Genomic DNA, 17,238 nt, shown 5'->3' with positions numbered 1-17,238 from the left:
CATCTTCGGTAAGGTATGGGCGGATAGAACCTATTCTCTTAAGCTCGATGTAAGCGGACTGACAGACTTTCATAACATGGTGTTTCATGGAGAGATCGCTATCAAGAAAGATACCAAGATCACGGACGGAGTCTGAGAATTCAATAGTGCTGCTGCCTAAAGTGATAGGAGAGAGAGAGAGAGAGAGGAGAAGGAGGATTTGGTGAAACGAATGGCTTCTGTTTTGTCACAGTTAAGTTTAAGCTTGTTAGTGGACATCCAGAGTTCAACGTCAGCAATGCAAGACTGAAGGGAGGTGGTCATCTGGGCGTATTCTGAGGGAGTCGCTGAGTTCTGAAGCTGAGTGTCGTCAGCAAACATTTCGTGGGAAACTGAATGTCTGTCGACGAGGTCAGTCAGAGGGAAGGTGTACATGATGAACAGCACAGGCCTGAGCACAGAGCCCTGGGGAACGCCAAAAAGGAGGGAGGTTTCCTGGGATGGGACGTCGTTTTCAATTACAATTTTTTTTCTGTCTGAGAGATAGGATCTGAACCAATTTAGAACTGAATTTTGGATGCCGAAAGTGTGCTCAAGGCGGGACAGTAGGATTTCATGATCAATTGTATCGAAAGCGGCCGAAAGGTCTAACAGGAGGAGCAGGGAAATTTTGTTATCGTCTAAGGAAGTCAAAATGTTGTTGAGGATACTAAGGACTGCGGTCTCTGTGCTATGGCCCGTGCGGTAAGCTGACTGGTGCGGAGTGAGGAGGTTGTTGGCAGAGAGGTGGGAGGAGAGCTGGTCTAGGACTATCTTCTCTAGGATTTTAGAAAGGAAGGGAAGGTTGGAGATGGGCCTGTAATTCTTAAGTACGTTGGGGTCGAGGGAGCTTTTCTTCAGAAGGGGTTTAATGACAGCCTTTTTGAAATCTGAGGGGACGGTGCCAGTGGAAAGGGACTCGTTCAGTATTCTAGTGATGGTGGGTAGAAGGATGTCTAAGTGATCACAGAGGAGGGGGGTGGGGAGGGGGTCGAGGTCACAGGACGTTTTGGCAGACTTCCCAATGAGTTTACGAACAAAATCTTCAGACTCACTGGGGTGAAAACAGAAAACGAATTTCCAACAAAAATGGGAGAACGGTCTGAATCGCTATGCTGGGCGAAGCTGTTGTGGATGGTCAAAATCTTTTCATGATAATACTTAGAAAAAACATCTGGCAGTTTAGACATGTCATGTACAGCGAATAGCTTCAGCATTAATTTTGTTCAATAATTAATGCTACTAGACAGATGATTCACTAACATTACATTCAGTTCCTGAAAAAGTATGATCACTTCATCATACTAATCATACCGGATGTTTCAACAACGATAACTGCCGATTCCACATTTTAACAGCAAAGAGCTTAAAAATGAACGAATCAATATCTAATTGAACCAGCTCACCCAAACAAAATCTCTTCCGTCACGGTTGGTGAGCTGTTCCCAGCTGGTGAGCACCATTCCATAGGTGGTGAGCAACACCCCCCCTCGCCGCTGCACTCGGTCCAGAGTTCTTTCCCTTTCCCGTTTGCTGGTGCCATGAAAAGAATGGATCGCAATGCCCGGTGCCCTGAAATTAAAAACATACAGTAAATGTAGAGTGTGTATTCACTAAGACCAAAGTATTGGAAAAACGGGTTCGACTGTAATTGTTTGTTTGTTTGTTTGTTTTGCTTAACGCCCAGCCGACCACGAAGGGCCATATCAGGGCGGTGCTGCTTTGACATATAACGCGCGCCACACACAAGACAGAAGTCGCAGCACAGGCTTCATGTCTCACCCAGTCACAGTATTCTGACACCGGACCAACCAGTCCTAGCACTAACCCCATAATGCCAGACGCCAGGCGGAGCAGCCACTAGATTGCCAATTTTAAAGTCTTAGGTATGACCCGGCCGGGGTTCGAACCCACGACCTCCCGATCACAGGGCGGACGCCTTACCACTAGGCCACCGTGCCGGTTCGACTGTAATTGCAGCACAGAATATTTCTGTGTGATTGTGTTGGGTCTGGGGGGTGATTCTATTGTTCTAAAATGTTTTTCAGTGAGCAGAAAGTGATCTCCAATAATGAGATTTCAAAGACAGCCATAACAAAAATAACATTACACATAGATCTATGTTGTAAACATGTCCATGCTAGTTTAAAAGCATAACATAATGTCAAAAATATTTGCCACAATCAGAAATTTCCTTAGCGTCACCGTTCCCAAAAGATTAATAGTTAAGCAGCCCTGCCGAAATGATGGCAATGTTTTCAGTGATACAAAAGAAATGGTGTTTTGCAAGCGTTGGAACAACAAGAAAAATTCTTAGCAACGGCTCACAAAACACATCAATGCTGTAATTGTCCATGCAAAAAGAAAGGAAGCATAGCAAGGTCATAAGTTGAAAACTAACCACTTGTTGAACTCTTTTTCCCAGTTGATCATGACGCTGACAGGCAGGACGATCATCACGTTCTTCAACTTTTCCATGTCAAACAGTCCGGAGAGAAACCCTATGATCTGTATCGTCTTGCCCAGACTGAAAATGAAAACAAAAATACCATCAAAAGCGAAAAACATGAAAAGCAAAGGCTGAGGAGAACATATATATGTATAAAGGACATGACCATGAGTAAGTCATCTCTTGAAGTAGAATGGCCCTGGCAGCCTCAAATACAGAGGATACCCCACCCCCAACCATAGAAATTACTACTTCGCATCAACAGCAGTAAAAGAGTCTAGGATCAGCCATTTTTAATGAAACTGATTATTGAAGGTACACTTAAAATTGTCCTTGGAATATACTTCAGGGATGATGAAATCGTCCGCCCGGGGCGTATGAAACATCCGCCGGCCTAGTAGAAACCGTCTGGCAGCTCACTTGGCTGGCGAGTGAAAATGCTTTATCAAATTCAAAACAATTTTTGACTGAACTATCAAGTTTTAAAGCTTTTTAAACACAGCGCAATGCAGGAACTTCTTTCGTCTGCAAACTCGGCCATTTTCTAATGACTCATAATTCCGTGAAACAAGAGCGATGCTAAAGAACAAAAGTGATTAATTTCACTGGAAAAACAAGACATGTCGCGAAAGTCAAAGAACAAACACCTGATATGTGATAAAAACCAAACAAGGAATTTTTGGGTTTTTTAAATTCATGTCTAGAAAAATGTCTCCACACATGTCCATAGGTTACAAAGAGCGCAATGAATGTAAACAAGCACACCAGGACTAGCACCTCACACAGACACTAAGGCCAAAAAAAAAAAGGTGTGGTTAAGGTAACATAGCCCAAAAAAATAGGGTAGGAAGGTAGGCAATCACTTTTTTTTTTAAACTTTTTTTTCTAATGTGTACAAATTAAACCTACTTGACAGGGAAATAAGTGTGCGACACAGGCGATTTTGCTTTCATTGCGTTTTCTGCACTCGGTTGTTGTTGTTTTTTGTGGTTTTTTTGACAAATGTAATAAAAAGTTATAGGGTCGGCCCCTAAAAATAGGGTAGGTCGGGTTACCATAACCACACCTATTTTTTTTTTAGGCCTAATCACTTAAGCAAACCAACGAAAGCCTCACCCCATATCATCGCCAAGGATACCGCCCTTGTTCTTCTTGTGCAGCCCCCACAGCCAGATAACCCCCTGCTTCTGATGGTTGTAGAGTTTGGCGCTGAGGTCCTTGTGCAGGTAAAAGCCTGTGCCTTTTCCCAGCTGCACCATCCCCCCTTCCCCCTCCTCGTCATCATCATCACCTCCATAGTTCTTGAGGTACTCCTGGAAACAAGATCAAGGGATGTGCAAGTAAGGCACAAAAAAAAAAGGTCTGTTTACGGTAACATAGGCCAAAAACATAGGGTCGGTAGGTCGGGATTTTTTTTTCTCCCAAAAAACCATATTTTTACGTTATTTTGGAAAAAAAACCATTTTTTCCGCCCCAAATGCCAAAAAAAAAGTCTAGGGTCGCGCGAAAAAAATAGGGTCGGTCGGGTTACCGTAAACAGACTATTTTTTGGGGGGGCCTAAGCTTCGTTTTTAGGTTTCACTTTTCAGCAATAGGGTACAGTGGTATCCTTTAACTCATTGTCTCCCAGGTACGGATATATCCATATCCACTCATATGGCTCTATCTGTCTTAGGACGTATAAATCTGTACACACAGTCACTTCAGTCGCTTCCTGTAACGTCGATCTAACGCCTGCATTCCAGCGTGTTGATACACAGTTTCTACACAGTTTAACCCAGTTACTACAATTCTGAGTGACCTGCTGCAGCACAGCTGGTCTGGGCTCTAAAAAAAAACTTGGTCAACATAGGTGGGGTAAAAAGTGTTAGTTGAAGACTATCACAAATCTGAAAAATCTCAGATCAGGTTTTAAAAAGGTAGGAGTGGAAGTCTTGATTAGGAAGATATGACTAAGGACAAAGCAAAAACGATGTCTGTAGCGAGACAAAGATAGAGTGACCTAACGAGGTCAAGGGGAAATCGTCCGGGGTAAGATAGCTGGAACATTCTCTGCCACTACACAGCGATTGGTCCCTGTGCTACTCATCAATATGCATGTGGTTGCAGGATGGAACTACCGATTTCACATAAATCTCCTTGTTACTGGTTTAAACAAGGTTTCATTCAAGTAAGCAGGGCTAACACCAAAAAAAAAGTGAAAAACCAGAAAGGCCAGGGTCCACGGCGGTGCCCCCCAGAAGCTGAGGCTTTTTATTATCTTGTAGGGACAAAGAACAAAGTTTTACTTTAAGAAACCGGATTTTCCGGTTTAAAAAGTTTTCAAAAACTGGATTTCTGGCAAGAACTGGAAAGGTGTTAGCCCTGAGTAAGCACTTTTTAATTAAAGACTATCACAATTCTGAAAAATCTAAGATCAGGTTTTAAAAAGGTAGGGGTGAAAGTCTTGATTAGGAAGATATGACTGTAGGCCAAACACTCAAGGAGATAGAGCCAGGCTTATCATCTATGGCATTGTAAGGGATATGCAACGAAGCTGACAAGCTCTACAGCCCCGTGGAGACCCTCCGGGCATTTGTCAGGAGGGGTTACTGTCGCAGCGAACGAAGAAGTGTCTAAGCTTCTTTTTCAGGTTTTATTTCACGGCAACAGGGTACAGTGGTCCCCCTTAGTTAAGACTATAATACTGTACAACGGAAAAATGTCGAGTAATAAACGAGGGAGCCTTATAAAAAATGGAGATAAGTTTACTTATGCATTGAAGTTTGAACAGAAAAAAACTGAGAAAGCCAGGTTTTAAAAAGGCAGTGGTGGAGGTCTTGAATAGGAAGGGTCTACTGTATGGCACAGAACACATTCAACAAGACAAAGCCAGGATTTTTATCAACGGCATTGTAAACCATCACAGACACTGTCAGGCTTTTACACACAGTACAAACACCCTTTCATTTAAACTCTCACCGCTTGAGAACATCCTAGGTGCCCTCCGTAAAGAGCGAGCAATTTTCAAAGAATTTACTTTTGCGTGGTTTATCTTACCCCTGAGCCATCGTGAACCTGTGTGATCCACTTTCCTTTTTTTCACAATTTAGTCATCAGTTTGTGATTTCAATGCGACTCGCTGTAAGCTCATCTGCAATAGCACGTTATTGTGTACCTCTGAATCTAAAACGCAACAAACAGCTGCGAGTCACACGAACTGAGCGGTGGCGGTTGACCGCTCAAAGGAACTATCGTCTGCTACGCCAAACACGTTTTGCGTGACACGTTTCAGGCCTTTTCTTTTTTCAAACTTTCAAAACATGGAATTGTACTGATCTTGTCTTAATGAAAAAAAAATTCTTTTATGATTTAAGAATGTTTGGTTTAAACAGTGTTTATTCAACAATTCATAGATAATTCAACATAATACACGTTAAGGATCAACAACAAACTCAAGCTTATGGTAAGAATGTTTGTGTAACAAGCTGTCAATTTATTATTTAGATTTTAAAAGTTGTGGTACAGTTGTGGCTGGCCACGCAAAAATAAATTCTTTGAAAATTGCTCGCTCTTTACGAAGGGCACCTAGAATGTTCTCAAGCGGTGAGTGTTTAAACGAAAGGGTGTTTGTACTGTGTGTAAAATCTTGACAGTGTCTGTGATGGTTTACGGGAGGCTGACTGTGCCTTTAAGCTTTCAGTGTCATCAAATTAAAAAACGTTTTAGAACATATTTAGTATAACTTTTATAAGTAGTATTTTTGTTGAAAAGCTTGAGAAAAGACGGTGAATTCCTTGTCATTATTGTGCTTAAAAAGTACAAAGTATACATACATAGTAAGCATGAAAAGGCAAAATAATCTAATTTTCTGACGTTTGGCTCTGATAAATCAATGCACATCACAAAAACAGCGTAATAAATTCCTCCAAACCATTTTCTCACCTCCATTTTCGCGATCCTCTTGGCCAGTTTTTCATGATGGTGGATTTGTAGCGCCTGTCTGTTCAGCTCCAGAGCCTCCTGCACTTTCCCCTCCTGAGCAAGATGCTTGGCCTTCTTCACCAGCTTGTTGAAGCGGACTTTGTCCTCAGTGTCCTTGTCATATTCCAGCTCTGATCCCGACGATTTCAAACTTCCCCGGAATGATGACTTGTCTGCTGCTGTAGGGTGTGGAGGGGCAGTTGCCTTGATTCTAGGCGAGTCCGGTGAAATAGCTGAAACGATGGAAGTAGATGGAGTCAACGCTTTGAGATTCATGGCAAACCTGACAAGTGACACAGTTACATAAGATTGTCTTCTTATGACCACACTCACAGTCATAGGAATCATACTCATAACTTGTTGATGCTATATTTCCATGGGCAATTTCATCTCCACTAATCCAGAGCTTAGCAGTACAGTGAAAACAGCATCGGGCAGCATCACAATTCACATGTGATGTAATGTAATATGTAATGATGAATAGAGAAAGAATAAAAGATTGGACAGATTCAATCACTGTTTCAGAGTGACAACAAAACATCGACGAGGTTTAGTCTCAGATTCTTGTATACATCAACGACATCAGCAACATCAGTCCATCTCTTGGCCGATGACACCATACTATATCAGCGCATTTCATCCCATTTCTGCACCAAATACACCCTTCATGGGGAAACACTGCAGAAGGTGGACAAGGCCAAGTACCTTGGGTGGAGCTCACAAAAGACATGGGGAGCGCATATTCATACCACCACAGCAGGGCCAAACAAGACCAGTGCCTTTGTTTACCAAAACCTCAGGGGCTGCCCCCATCCTGTTCAGACCACCTGCTACAAGGGACTGGTGAGACCGGTCTTGGAGTATGCTTCCCCAATCTGGGACCCACGTCAGAAAAGCCTGTCCAACAGCCTGGAGATGACGCAGCGACGCTCCGCAAGGAGGATCCTGCACGGCGTCTTCAAACCCACCAGTAGTGCAACGGATCTCGTCTACATTCTCAAGCTGGACCCCCTCACACAACGGTGCACCGCGACTAAGGCCACCATGATGTACAAAATCATGAGTGGACTGGTCAAGGTAGCCCCAAGGGAAGGCACCCTGACACCGGTCCCAAGATCAACCAGGGGGCACACCACCAGGGGGCACACCACCAGGGGGCACACACCACCAGGGGGCACACACCACCAGGGGGCACACCACCAGGGGGCACACCACCAGACTACAGGTCCCCCAGTCCTGCACTGACTCCCACAGAATATCGTTCTTCCCGTCAGCGATCCACCTCTGGAATACCATCCCCCAAGAGGCTGTGAGCGCAGACTCCCCCCAAGACCATTGTTGAGGCCTGGCTCCGAGACGCGAGCTCATAAGCACCCCCTGTCAGAATCCACTCCCTCTGTTCCCCCGCCCCTCCCCTCCGCACTAGATTCCCCCCCCCCCTCTCCAGACCCTTCCCCCATGCATCGGACCCCAACCCTAAGCACTAGATTTCCTCCCCCTCCCTCTCCAGACCCATCTCCCCTCTCCATCCCTCCCGACCATAATTAGTAGATATAGACCTGTAGAATCTATCGCTCTTGCTCCATTTTGTTCGTCCTGTTTGTATTGTTTCGTCAGGGCCCAGTTGCTGCGCTAGACCCGTAGCACTGGGTGGTAGGCTAGCCCCTCAGCCCAGGGCTTGAAACTGGGCGCCAGGGCAAATCGCGAAAAACAATAGCTTGCCTACCAACCCACCCCTTTTTTTTTATTTTCATAGGTACACTATCCTGTATCCATTTATCTTTCACTCTAGGCTACTGAGTCTAGGGAAATTAGGCGCACCAACCGAATTGAGCATAGTTGCCCTGTACAGGGATTTCCTCAATTTTGAAGAAGAAGAAGAAGAAGAAGAAGAAGAAGAAGTAGTCATGAAAATACACTTGCTTAACGTCTTACTATGTCAGGTAGTGGGTACATGTTTGGGATGAATCAGATTCTATGCAAAATTATGCGATACGATACAATTTTCAAATGTTCACGTTTTTCTATGTTACCTTGCAGAGGACTTTTAAATCTGTCTCCCTCGCAGACACTAAGGTTGGCTAGTCTGTTGCTGGCAGCAACAACATCTGCATCATCCGATTCGTGTCGCGACATTTTAGTACTTATTCAAAGGAGTACAGACAGCGCAGTCGAAACTTGTATTCTTGAAAATCCCGCCTGCGAGTGTCTCGTCTTCGTTCAAGGATAAGCTTATATGAATAACTCTTCCAGACAGATTTTTCTTCGAAGAGTGATGTCCCTTCCCGGTTGTGACTTTCCAGCAAAACTTGCAACTGTAAAACTCGGCTGCAACGATGCTTGAAACATCGGATACGTTGCTAGCCCTTGGGGGCTCGATGTCTGGAATTATTGCTGCTGTGTTGTATGCTGTTTACAGGAACAAAAATGTGACTGTATCTCAGATTCAAGTAAGAGTTGTAACGTCTAACATAACTGCTGATGAAATTTACCCGGATAATTTCAGTACTCAGTTACTGTCTCTTAATTCTTTTCGTTCTACAGACTACACCCTTTGGTTTGGTTTGATGCGTTGTAAGTAGAGAATCATCCACAGTAAATGACGTGTCTAATGTCAAATATGCGTTATTATCCTCTTAAATGATCAGCCTTTTAGTTGCCGGATGACAGCTGTCAACTGACAGTACTATGTATAGTATTACTATTTAATAGTATGTATAGTTGTCAAAACGAAAGTATAAACAAGTGTAAAATACATTATACTACATGTATACATATTCTCTCTCTCTCTCTCTCTCTCTCTCTCTCTCTCTCTCTCTCTCTCTCTCTCTCACACACACACCCACACCCACACACACACACACACACACAAACACACGAACAAGCACTTGACACATACACACACACACGAACAAGCACTCAACACTTTATCACTTACACACACATACATGTACATTTATGAACAAACAGTCAATTTAACCTAGTGACTTCACAGTTCACTGGGTAATTAACTCTTACCAGCGATTCAAACCCTCATTACATTATGAATAATTTTGCTACTCTGTTATGCAGTTACACAGGATTTGTGTCTTTTCATTTGCACATTATGATCATGTTCAAACTTAAACTGCTCCTCAACAGGGGGCAGAGACTGTAAAGCTGGGCAGTGAGCTGGAGAAGAGGCTGGTGCTGAAAGATGACCATTGCATCGCATACGCAGCAGTGGAGGGGCTGGTGGCAGACCTGGGCAAGATTTTCAGCACCAGGAACAGTATGAAGCAGGGTGTCGTCCTGCACACTGCCCTTGTGGAGCACAAGTCAAAGAGGACTCAAGGATTCTGGTAGGAATTATTCTTCTTCTCCTGTGTTCATGGGCTGCAACTACCACACTCATGATTTGCATGAGCGAGCTTTTTTTACTCGTATGATTGCTTTTCTACCTGCAATTTAGGCAGCCAGACTCCGTTTTGGGGGGTTGTTTTTGTGTTTTTGTAACCTACCGAATTCTTACGTGGATTACAGGATCTTAACTGTGCATGCATGGTCCTGTACGTTTTTGCTTGTACACAAGAAGGGAGATTAGCACTGTTGACCTGGAAGACTGGTCAAATGTCCACCCTTAACTCTCCCGCCTCGCCTGGGATTTCAACCCCAAACCTTCCACATGGAAGGCCTACATCTTAACCACAAGGCCATTGCACCCGTAGTAGGAATCATTTCATGGGTTGCAAATCTTGATTCCCCCATCAGAACTCCCCGAGACTTTCAGCAATTTCTTTGACCAGAAGATCTCTGACATTCGCAAAGGTCTCGACTCATCCAAAACACAAATGTCCTTCGCCGCATTTTCAGGGACCCCCCCTTACACGGTTTAGCCCTGTTTCTGAGAAGTTTGTTTTTGAACTTATTTCAAAATGTGCTCCAAAATCCTGCACACTTGACCCCATTCCCACGTCACTCATGAAAACTTGCCTGGATTTTCTTGTTCCTGTTGTAACGAGAATCTTAAACCTTTCTCTTCAGTCTGGGTCTGTGCCTGCACAGTTTAAAGAGGCAGTCATAACACCACTTCTAAAAAAGCCAGGCCTAGACACGGAGTGCTTAAAGAACTATAGACCCATTTCAAACTTACCCTTTCTGACCAAGCTGTTAGAAAAGTGTGTGCTAGCGCAGCTCCAAGAACATCTGCTGAGTAATGATCTTTTGGACGTCCATCAGTCCGCATACAAGAAAAATCATAGCACAGAAACCGCTCTTCTTTACGTAACTGACAAGCTGCTGACCAGTGCTGACAACAAGGAAGTGTCTGTGCTCGCACTCTTGGACCTCTCGGCGGCATTTGACACCATCGACCACGACGTCCTCCTAAAGAGACTACAGTTCACGTTTGGAATTGCCGACAAAGCCTTCCAGTGGTTCGTGTCATATCTCTCTGAACGCTTTCAAAGAGTACAAATAGGTCAAAAAGAATCATCCCCTGTTCCCCTGAAGCACGGAGTACCTCAGGGCTCTGTTCTAGGCCCGGTTCTGTTTACACTATACACACAGGACCTATCTGACGTCATCTCGAGGCATGGCTGCGAACACCACAAGTATGCCGACGACACCCAAATAGAAGATTCTGCTCCCCCCAGTGATTTTCCAAAAGTGGTTCAAAACACTGAACACTGTATTGAGGCAGTCAAGGACTGGATGATAGACAATAAACTCAAGCTGAATGACTCAAAGACTGAGGTGATGCTGTCAGGTTTACAGCATGCTTTGAATCAGACTGACTGTACTTCTCTGACCATAGGCAACACTCAGATCGTATGCCAAACCACCGTTAAGGGCCTAGACGTGTACCTGGATTCTGCTTTGACCATGCAACAACACATTAGTTATGTTTGTAAATGTGCCTGCTTTGAGTTACGCAAGATGTTCTCTGTTAGATCATTCCTGACCCTCCAAGCCACTGTTCAACTTGTTTCCTCACTGATCCTGAGTCGACTTGACTACTGTAACTCATTGCTTGCTAGCCTCCCCACTGAAGAACTTGATCGCTTACAGAGAGTCCAGAACAGTGCTGCAAGGCTCATTCTGCAGAAGTCTAAGAAAGACCATGTCACTCCCCTACTTACCACCCTTCACTGGCTTCCTATGAAGTATAGAATCGAGTACAAGCTGGCTCTGTTAGGGTACCGCTGTTTTGAGAAAACACTTCCCCCCTATTTGTCCCATTCCCTCAGTATCTACGAGCCATCCCGTTCTCTCAGATCCTCCTCTGAAAAACTCCTTCGCATCCCCAAAACCAGGACCAAGACCTTTGGTGAAAGAACCTTTAGGTACCAGATTCCGACCGTCTGGAACTCGCTTCCAAGTTCTATCCGTGACTCCAGCAGCCTTTCCTCCTTCAAAACACAACTCAAAACATACCTGTTTCGTAAAGCCTTTGCTTAGCCTGAGTAGACTCTCCACAACTCTATTCTGTTTTGGAACTCTCTACCCTGTATGTGCTTTATGGTCTATTTGTTAATGGTATCTTTGTGCGTGCGCGCATGTGTGTGTGCGTGTGTGTGTACTTTTAAACATTGTACGCTAAGTTTTTGCTTAGTGCTTGGGTTCTTGGTGTTATGTCTCAGTTAAATGTATGTTTTGTATGCTTGTTGATTTGTGCTAGTTTATTCTATAATGAATTTGTAAAGCGCCTGGAGCCAATTGATGGGACTCGCGCTATAGAAAAGTTATTTATTATTATTATTATTATTATTACATGTCTGGAGAATATATGATCATTTTAGTGACCATTGTAGCCTTGCAAAGACAATTGGCAAAGCTTTTTAGAACACCATCAAGACCAATCAAAAGGATTCCAAAATGTCCATGTTTATGTATAATATGAAAATGGACACTAAGGTTTTCTTATCTTCTTTTTTTCATACACAGGGCAGACATGAAGAAAGTGCTGCGAGACACGCTTGATGTTGCTCCTTTTGCTCTCAGAGACAGCGACACTGGTCACTTGATACTGGTTACCGAGGCAACAGAAGCAGAGGGTCTTTTGGAGGACCTCGAAGTCACTCACAATCAGTTCATCCCCCACAAGACATCAGCGGTGCAAGCTGGCATCGACAGAATCTTTGGGGAGGTGAGATTAAGAGTATTATAAGCATCCCTGCCTGTCAGTTTGACTTTCACGTTCCTATGGATCAGTGTGCAGTAATACTGGAGATTAAATAATGGTAGAATTAGACAGAGAACAATGGAAGAAGAATTTCAGCAGCCCTGAAAGTTAAAAAAAAATGGTGCTAAATGTACTAGCCAGAGAGCAAATTTTACCCGCCAAACCATACATTTGTTTCAGCAACTTTACTCGCATTTGGCGAGTAGATGAACATTTCTACTTGCCAGTTACCATATTTTTTTTTAAAAATCGCATTGCGGCTTATGAAAAGATGCGGCTAAAACGTTACCTAAACTTGAATAGGATTCACCTAACACTGTATTCTATTCTACTGGGATTTTTGCCTTCTCAGCTGAAGTCTGCCAGCGCTAGTTCGCAGCTGGCGGGCTAATTATAGTCGAACTCTTCCCTTCCGCGCCGCGAGCCGGATTTTGTTTGATTTTGTAGTAATACTGATAATTATCACTCATATTAACACGTGCTTCTTTGTTCCTCTTGAAAAAACCAGAATGTGCGCGTTGTGTACCATTTTCTAACCACACTCAATGTTGATAGCAGCCACCAACTGTGTTTTTATTTATGTTGCCGTCAGTAAGTACTTAGTCTAAACTGTGTGATAGAGTGAGAATAAGTTTTAGGTGAGGTGTTTGTGTTTGATTTCTGGAGCAGTTTTGTGCCGTAATTTTTGTTAACTGACGCGCTGCACGGTTCTGGGAACAGGCACTCGATACAAGACACTTGTTTTATGCAGTACGACAATCACAGTGGCTGTTGACTCTAGTGCATTTCATCTTTTCTGTTTTTACATTTAGTCAAGTTATGACTAAATGTTTTAACATCGAGGGGGGAATCGAGACGAGGGTTGTGGTGTATGTGTGTGTGTATGTGTGTGTGTATGTGTGTGTGTGTGTGTGTGTGTGTGTGTGTGTGTGTGTGTGTGTGTAGAGCGATTCAGACTAAACTACTGGACCGATCTTTATGAAATTTGACATGAAAGTTCCTGGGTTTCATTTTTTTGATAAATGTCTTTGATGACGTCATATCCGGCTTTTCGTGAAAGTTGAGGCGGCACTGTCACGCCCTCATTTTTCAACCAAATTGGTTGAAATTTTGGTCAAGTATTGTTCGACGAAGCCCGGATTTCGATATTGCATTTCAGCGTCGTGGCTTAAAAATTAATTAATAACTTTGGTCATTAAAAATCTGAAAATTGTAAAAAAAATATTTCTTTTATAAAACGATCCAAATTTATGTTCATCTTATTCTCCATCATTTGCTGATTCCAAAAACATATAAATATGTTATATTTGGATTAAAAACAAGCTCTGAAAATTAAATATATAAAAATTATTATCAAAATTAAATTGTCGAAATCAATTTAAAAACACTTTCATCTTATTCCTTGTCGGTTCCTGATTCCAAAAACATATAGATATGATATGTTTGGATTAAAAACACGCTCAGAAAGTTAAAACGAAGAGAGGTACAGAAAAGCGTGCTATCGTTCTCAGCGCAACTACTACCCCGCTCTTCTTGTCAATTTCACTGCCTTTGCCGTGAGCGGTGGACTGACGATGTTACGAGTATACGGTCTTGCTGCGTTGCATTGCGTTTAGTTTCATTCTGTGAGTTCGACAGCTACTTGACTAAATGTTGTATTTTCGCCTTACGCGACTTGTTTTATTGCTTGTTTTGTTTTGCGTTTCCCCCCTTCTTTATGATAGCAATACTCCATGGCTTTCACTTTTGTTTCTGTAGTGTTCAGAAATGCAGAAGAGTAAATTATTCTAGTGATAATTCATAAAATATGTGACGATTGCATTGTTCACAGGTGTGCCGAGGTATCCAGGAGACAGAGGAGATGTTGGTTGTGGGGACCAGCCTGATGGGCATCGGCGAGATCTTCCTGGAGGATGGCCGAGTCAAGATCAGACCACCGGAGACAGACAGCGCCAAGTACTTCCTCACCCAGCTCAGCAAAAACCAGCTGATCAAGAAGCTGCAGAGTCAGTCCTTGACCCTCAAGATCTTCACCGTCATTTTCGGCGTGGTGGCCACCAGTTTGATCGGCTTCATGATCTGGCGGCTGGCCAAGAGGTATCTGGAACTGAAGAAAACGCAGAAGGACTTTGATGAGATTCGACGCAGTGCGCTCAGGCGACGCGGAGAAGCTCGCGAGCCGACGGCGAGAGGCGAAGATGATTCGTGTGTGGTGTGCTTATCTCACCCCCGTGAGGTGGTGACCTTGGACTGCGGGCATATTTCCATGTGTTCTGACTGTGCCCAGCTTCTGCCTCAGCCCCACAAGTGCCCTGTTTGCAGAGATGTTATTGAGCGCTTTCTGCCCGTCTACAGGCCTTAGGTGTTTGCGCTGTACAGATACATTGAAAGCTTCGTTCCAAGCCCCTCTGGTTTAAGACGTTCTCCATTACAAGACCTTGTTTTCTTTGACCCCCCTCTTCCTGTACTTCCCCCCCGCGGGTTAGGGGGAAGAATTTACCCGATGCTCCCCAGCATGTCGTAAGAGGCGACTAACGGATTCTGTTTCTCCTTTTACCCTTGTTAAGTGTTTCTTGTATAGAATATGGTCAATGTTTGTAAAGATTTTAGTCAAGCAGTATGTAAGAAATGTTAAGTCCTTTGTACTGGAAACTTGCATTCTCCCAGTAAGGTAATATATTGTACTACGTTGCAAGCCCCTGGAGCAATTTTTTGATTAGTGCTTTTGTGAACAAGAAACAATTAACAAGTGGCTCTATCCCATCTCCCCCCCTTTCCCCGTCGTGATATAACCTTCGTGGTTGAAAACGACGTTAAACACCAAATAAAGAAAGAAAGAATCTTCCTATACTTAGTTTGAAAACTTGCCTTTGTTGTAGGAGTCCCTCTCAGGTTTTTCTCAGGTTTTAGGGAAGTCATGGAATAGAGAGACTGCTGTGTTTCCTATGTTTTTTTTATTAAACTCAGTGCCGTTTGAACAAATTAAAAAAGTCACAACTCACAGATTTGTAGAAAGAACGTTTTCTCAGATCAGCTTCAAATCATAGTTTCAAACATATTTTGTTCTTTTATTCAATTGTATATATATCACCTTCCATAATACCCAGTAATACTCGACAGGGTGCCTCAAATTTTAAAAAAAATTCTGGAGTTCTTTCTCTTTCTTTCTTTCTTTCTTTCTTTCTGTTTTTAAATTTAAATGTCTAGGCAGGCTCCTTGCTTTATAATGAAAGTAAAAGTAAGGGCATATTGTTTGCAGCAGCGCATCTACTGTCAGGCTACAGCAGCAATATTTCTTGATCCTTTTTTTTTATATTAAACTTCTTGTGCAACTGTTTCTAGCATATTGAAGTTACGCAGTGCCTCTCTCTGCTTCATTTTTTACAACTGTCCAATTTATATTAGGCTGAGGAAAACTTTAATAGAAATAATGTGAAAGACCTTTTGTTTTGTTAAGAATTATGAAATGATTTTACTGAAGGTGAAAAATGCTAGCACAAGAAATATTTTGAACTAATATGTTTCAGGAATGGGAAAGATCTATCCCACAGGCACATGACACGTGTCTACTTTTACTCTGTAGCAGTAGTAGTTGCATTATGCAGGAGAGCCCACGTCACCCAGCAGCCCCCAGCCACCTTGTGTTGGGTGCCTGTGGTCTCTCTCTACCTGCATGCCATATTGTTCCTTTTAATTTTTAAAATAATCAATATTGTGCTCTTTGTATGTAAGCGTGAAATGAAATGATATTCATTTTATGTCAATCCATGCAATATTTGTATGGTAAATTCTATATATTTAAAAGGCTGTGCAGGATCAAATGAACAAATAAAGGGATACTTGAGCTTTTAATATTCATTAAGTTTTGTGACATTTTCATTTTGGGAACATTAAATGTTTCCTTGTTTTGTTTTGTATTGTTCACCAATACCGAAGCAACTTCTCCAGAAGTTACAATGTTTTTACATTTATTGTCACTTTAGTGATGAACATGTGTAATGGCAGCAAGAAATTGTAACAATTATGAATTGATGAACATAAATGGAAAATATCAGTCAAATATGAACAAAAGATAATGTATACAATCAAAAAAACTACAACATGTATGAGCATACCTTACACTATCCATTTCCTCCTTCTTTCGTTGTTAAAGACGAAGACAAAGAGACTTTGTATATGTGTAGGCGACATTGAGAGAGAAAAAGGGGGGACAGTATGTGTGTATTTGGTTGTACCGCCATCCAACGCACAGCATATTCAGCTTAAATCATTAAAGCTCGCTAAAGATCTCATGGTCACTTATAAAGAGCAAAAGCAGCATGCCACGGTTGCTATTGGACACAGACGAACAGAAAACATGCAGCAAACCTTGAAAGGGTTGTATGTGTGGAATAGGTTGAACAATGAAAAATCCATGTAAGCATTCATGGCAAAGTAGCAAACGCTGAAGATCTATGAGAAACAAACATATAGGTCCAATTCATTCTTCTTACTCGGCGTGACGTTATCAAATGGATCGGCTAGCTTTGGCCCTAAGGGGCACAACTCCGCTCATACTCTCTTCGCGCCGCCATATTGGATGCCGTCTTTGTTAGTTTTCTTCATTGCACTCTTGTTCTTTTTGCGTATTTCACTGTGTATGCAG

General features: G+C 42.8%; 2 protein-coding genes across 2 annotated transcripts in view; one reads left to right on the top strand and one right to left on the bottom strand.

Moving 5' to 3' along the window:
• LOC138975478 (DNA excision repair protein ERCC-6-like) overlaps positions 1-8,637 on the bottom strand; it is a 60,224-nt gene extending 51,587 nt beyond the window's left edge. The window contains exons 1-5 of the mRNA XM_070348172.1: positions 8,464-8,637; positions 6,392-6,663; positions 3,584-3,780; positions 2,420-2,545; positions 1,425-1,590 (exon numbers count right to left, since the gene is read on the bottom strand). Of these exons, the coding sequence (XP_070204273.1) occupies positions 1,425-1,590; positions 2,420-2,545; positions 3,584-3,780; positions 6,392-6,663; positions 8,464-8,566 (864 nt within the window). The 5' untranslated portion in view covers positions 8,567-8,637. The remainder of the gene's footprint in view (positions 1-1,424; positions 1,591-2,419; positions 2,546-3,583; positions 3,781-6,391; positions 6,664-8,463) is intronic.
• A 71-nt stretch (positions 8,638-8,708) lies between these two features.
• Positions 8,709-16,451, top strand: LOC138975450 (mitochondrial ubiquitin ligase activator of NFKB 1-like). The gene is made up of 4 exons (XM_070348138.1): positions 8,709-8,880; positions 9,572-9,771; positions 12,356-12,557; positions 14,425-16,451. Exons 1-4 carry the CDS (start codon positions 8,767-8,769, stop codon positions 14,953-14,955), a joined length of 1,047 nt encoding a protein of 348 aa, XP_070204239.1. The 5' UTR covers positions 8,709-8,766; the 3' UTR covers positions 14,956-16,451.
• The last annotated feature ends 787 nt before the right edge of the window (positions 16,452-17,238 follow it).

This window comes from Littorina saxatilis, linkage group LG9 (assembly GCF_037325665.1).
Source record: "Littorina saxatilis isolate snail1 linkage group LG9, US_GU_Lsax_2.0, whole genome shotgun sequence".
NCBI lineage: Eukaryota > Metazoa > Mollusca > Gastropoda > Littorinimorpha > Littorinidae > Littorina > Littorina saxatilis.
The sequence above is the reverse complement of the archived record's forward strand: the minus strand, read 5'-3'. Positions and strand labels throughout refer to the sequence as shown.

Excerpts from the sequence above, each read along its gene's own strand:
- LOC138975450 (XM_070348138.1), top strand. The coding sequence starts at position 8,767 with ATGCTTGAAACATCGGATACGTTGCTAGCCCTTGGGGGCTCGATGTCT. Across the intron at positions 8,881-9,571 it reads TGACTGTATCTCAGATTCAA|GGGGCAGAGACTGTAAAGCT; the intron begins GTAAGAGTTGTA and ends GCTCCTCAACAG. Across the intron at positions 12,558-14,424 it reads TCGACAGAATCTTTGGGGAG|GTGTGCCGAGGTATCCAGGA; the intron begins GTGAGATTAAGA and ends CATTGTTCACAG.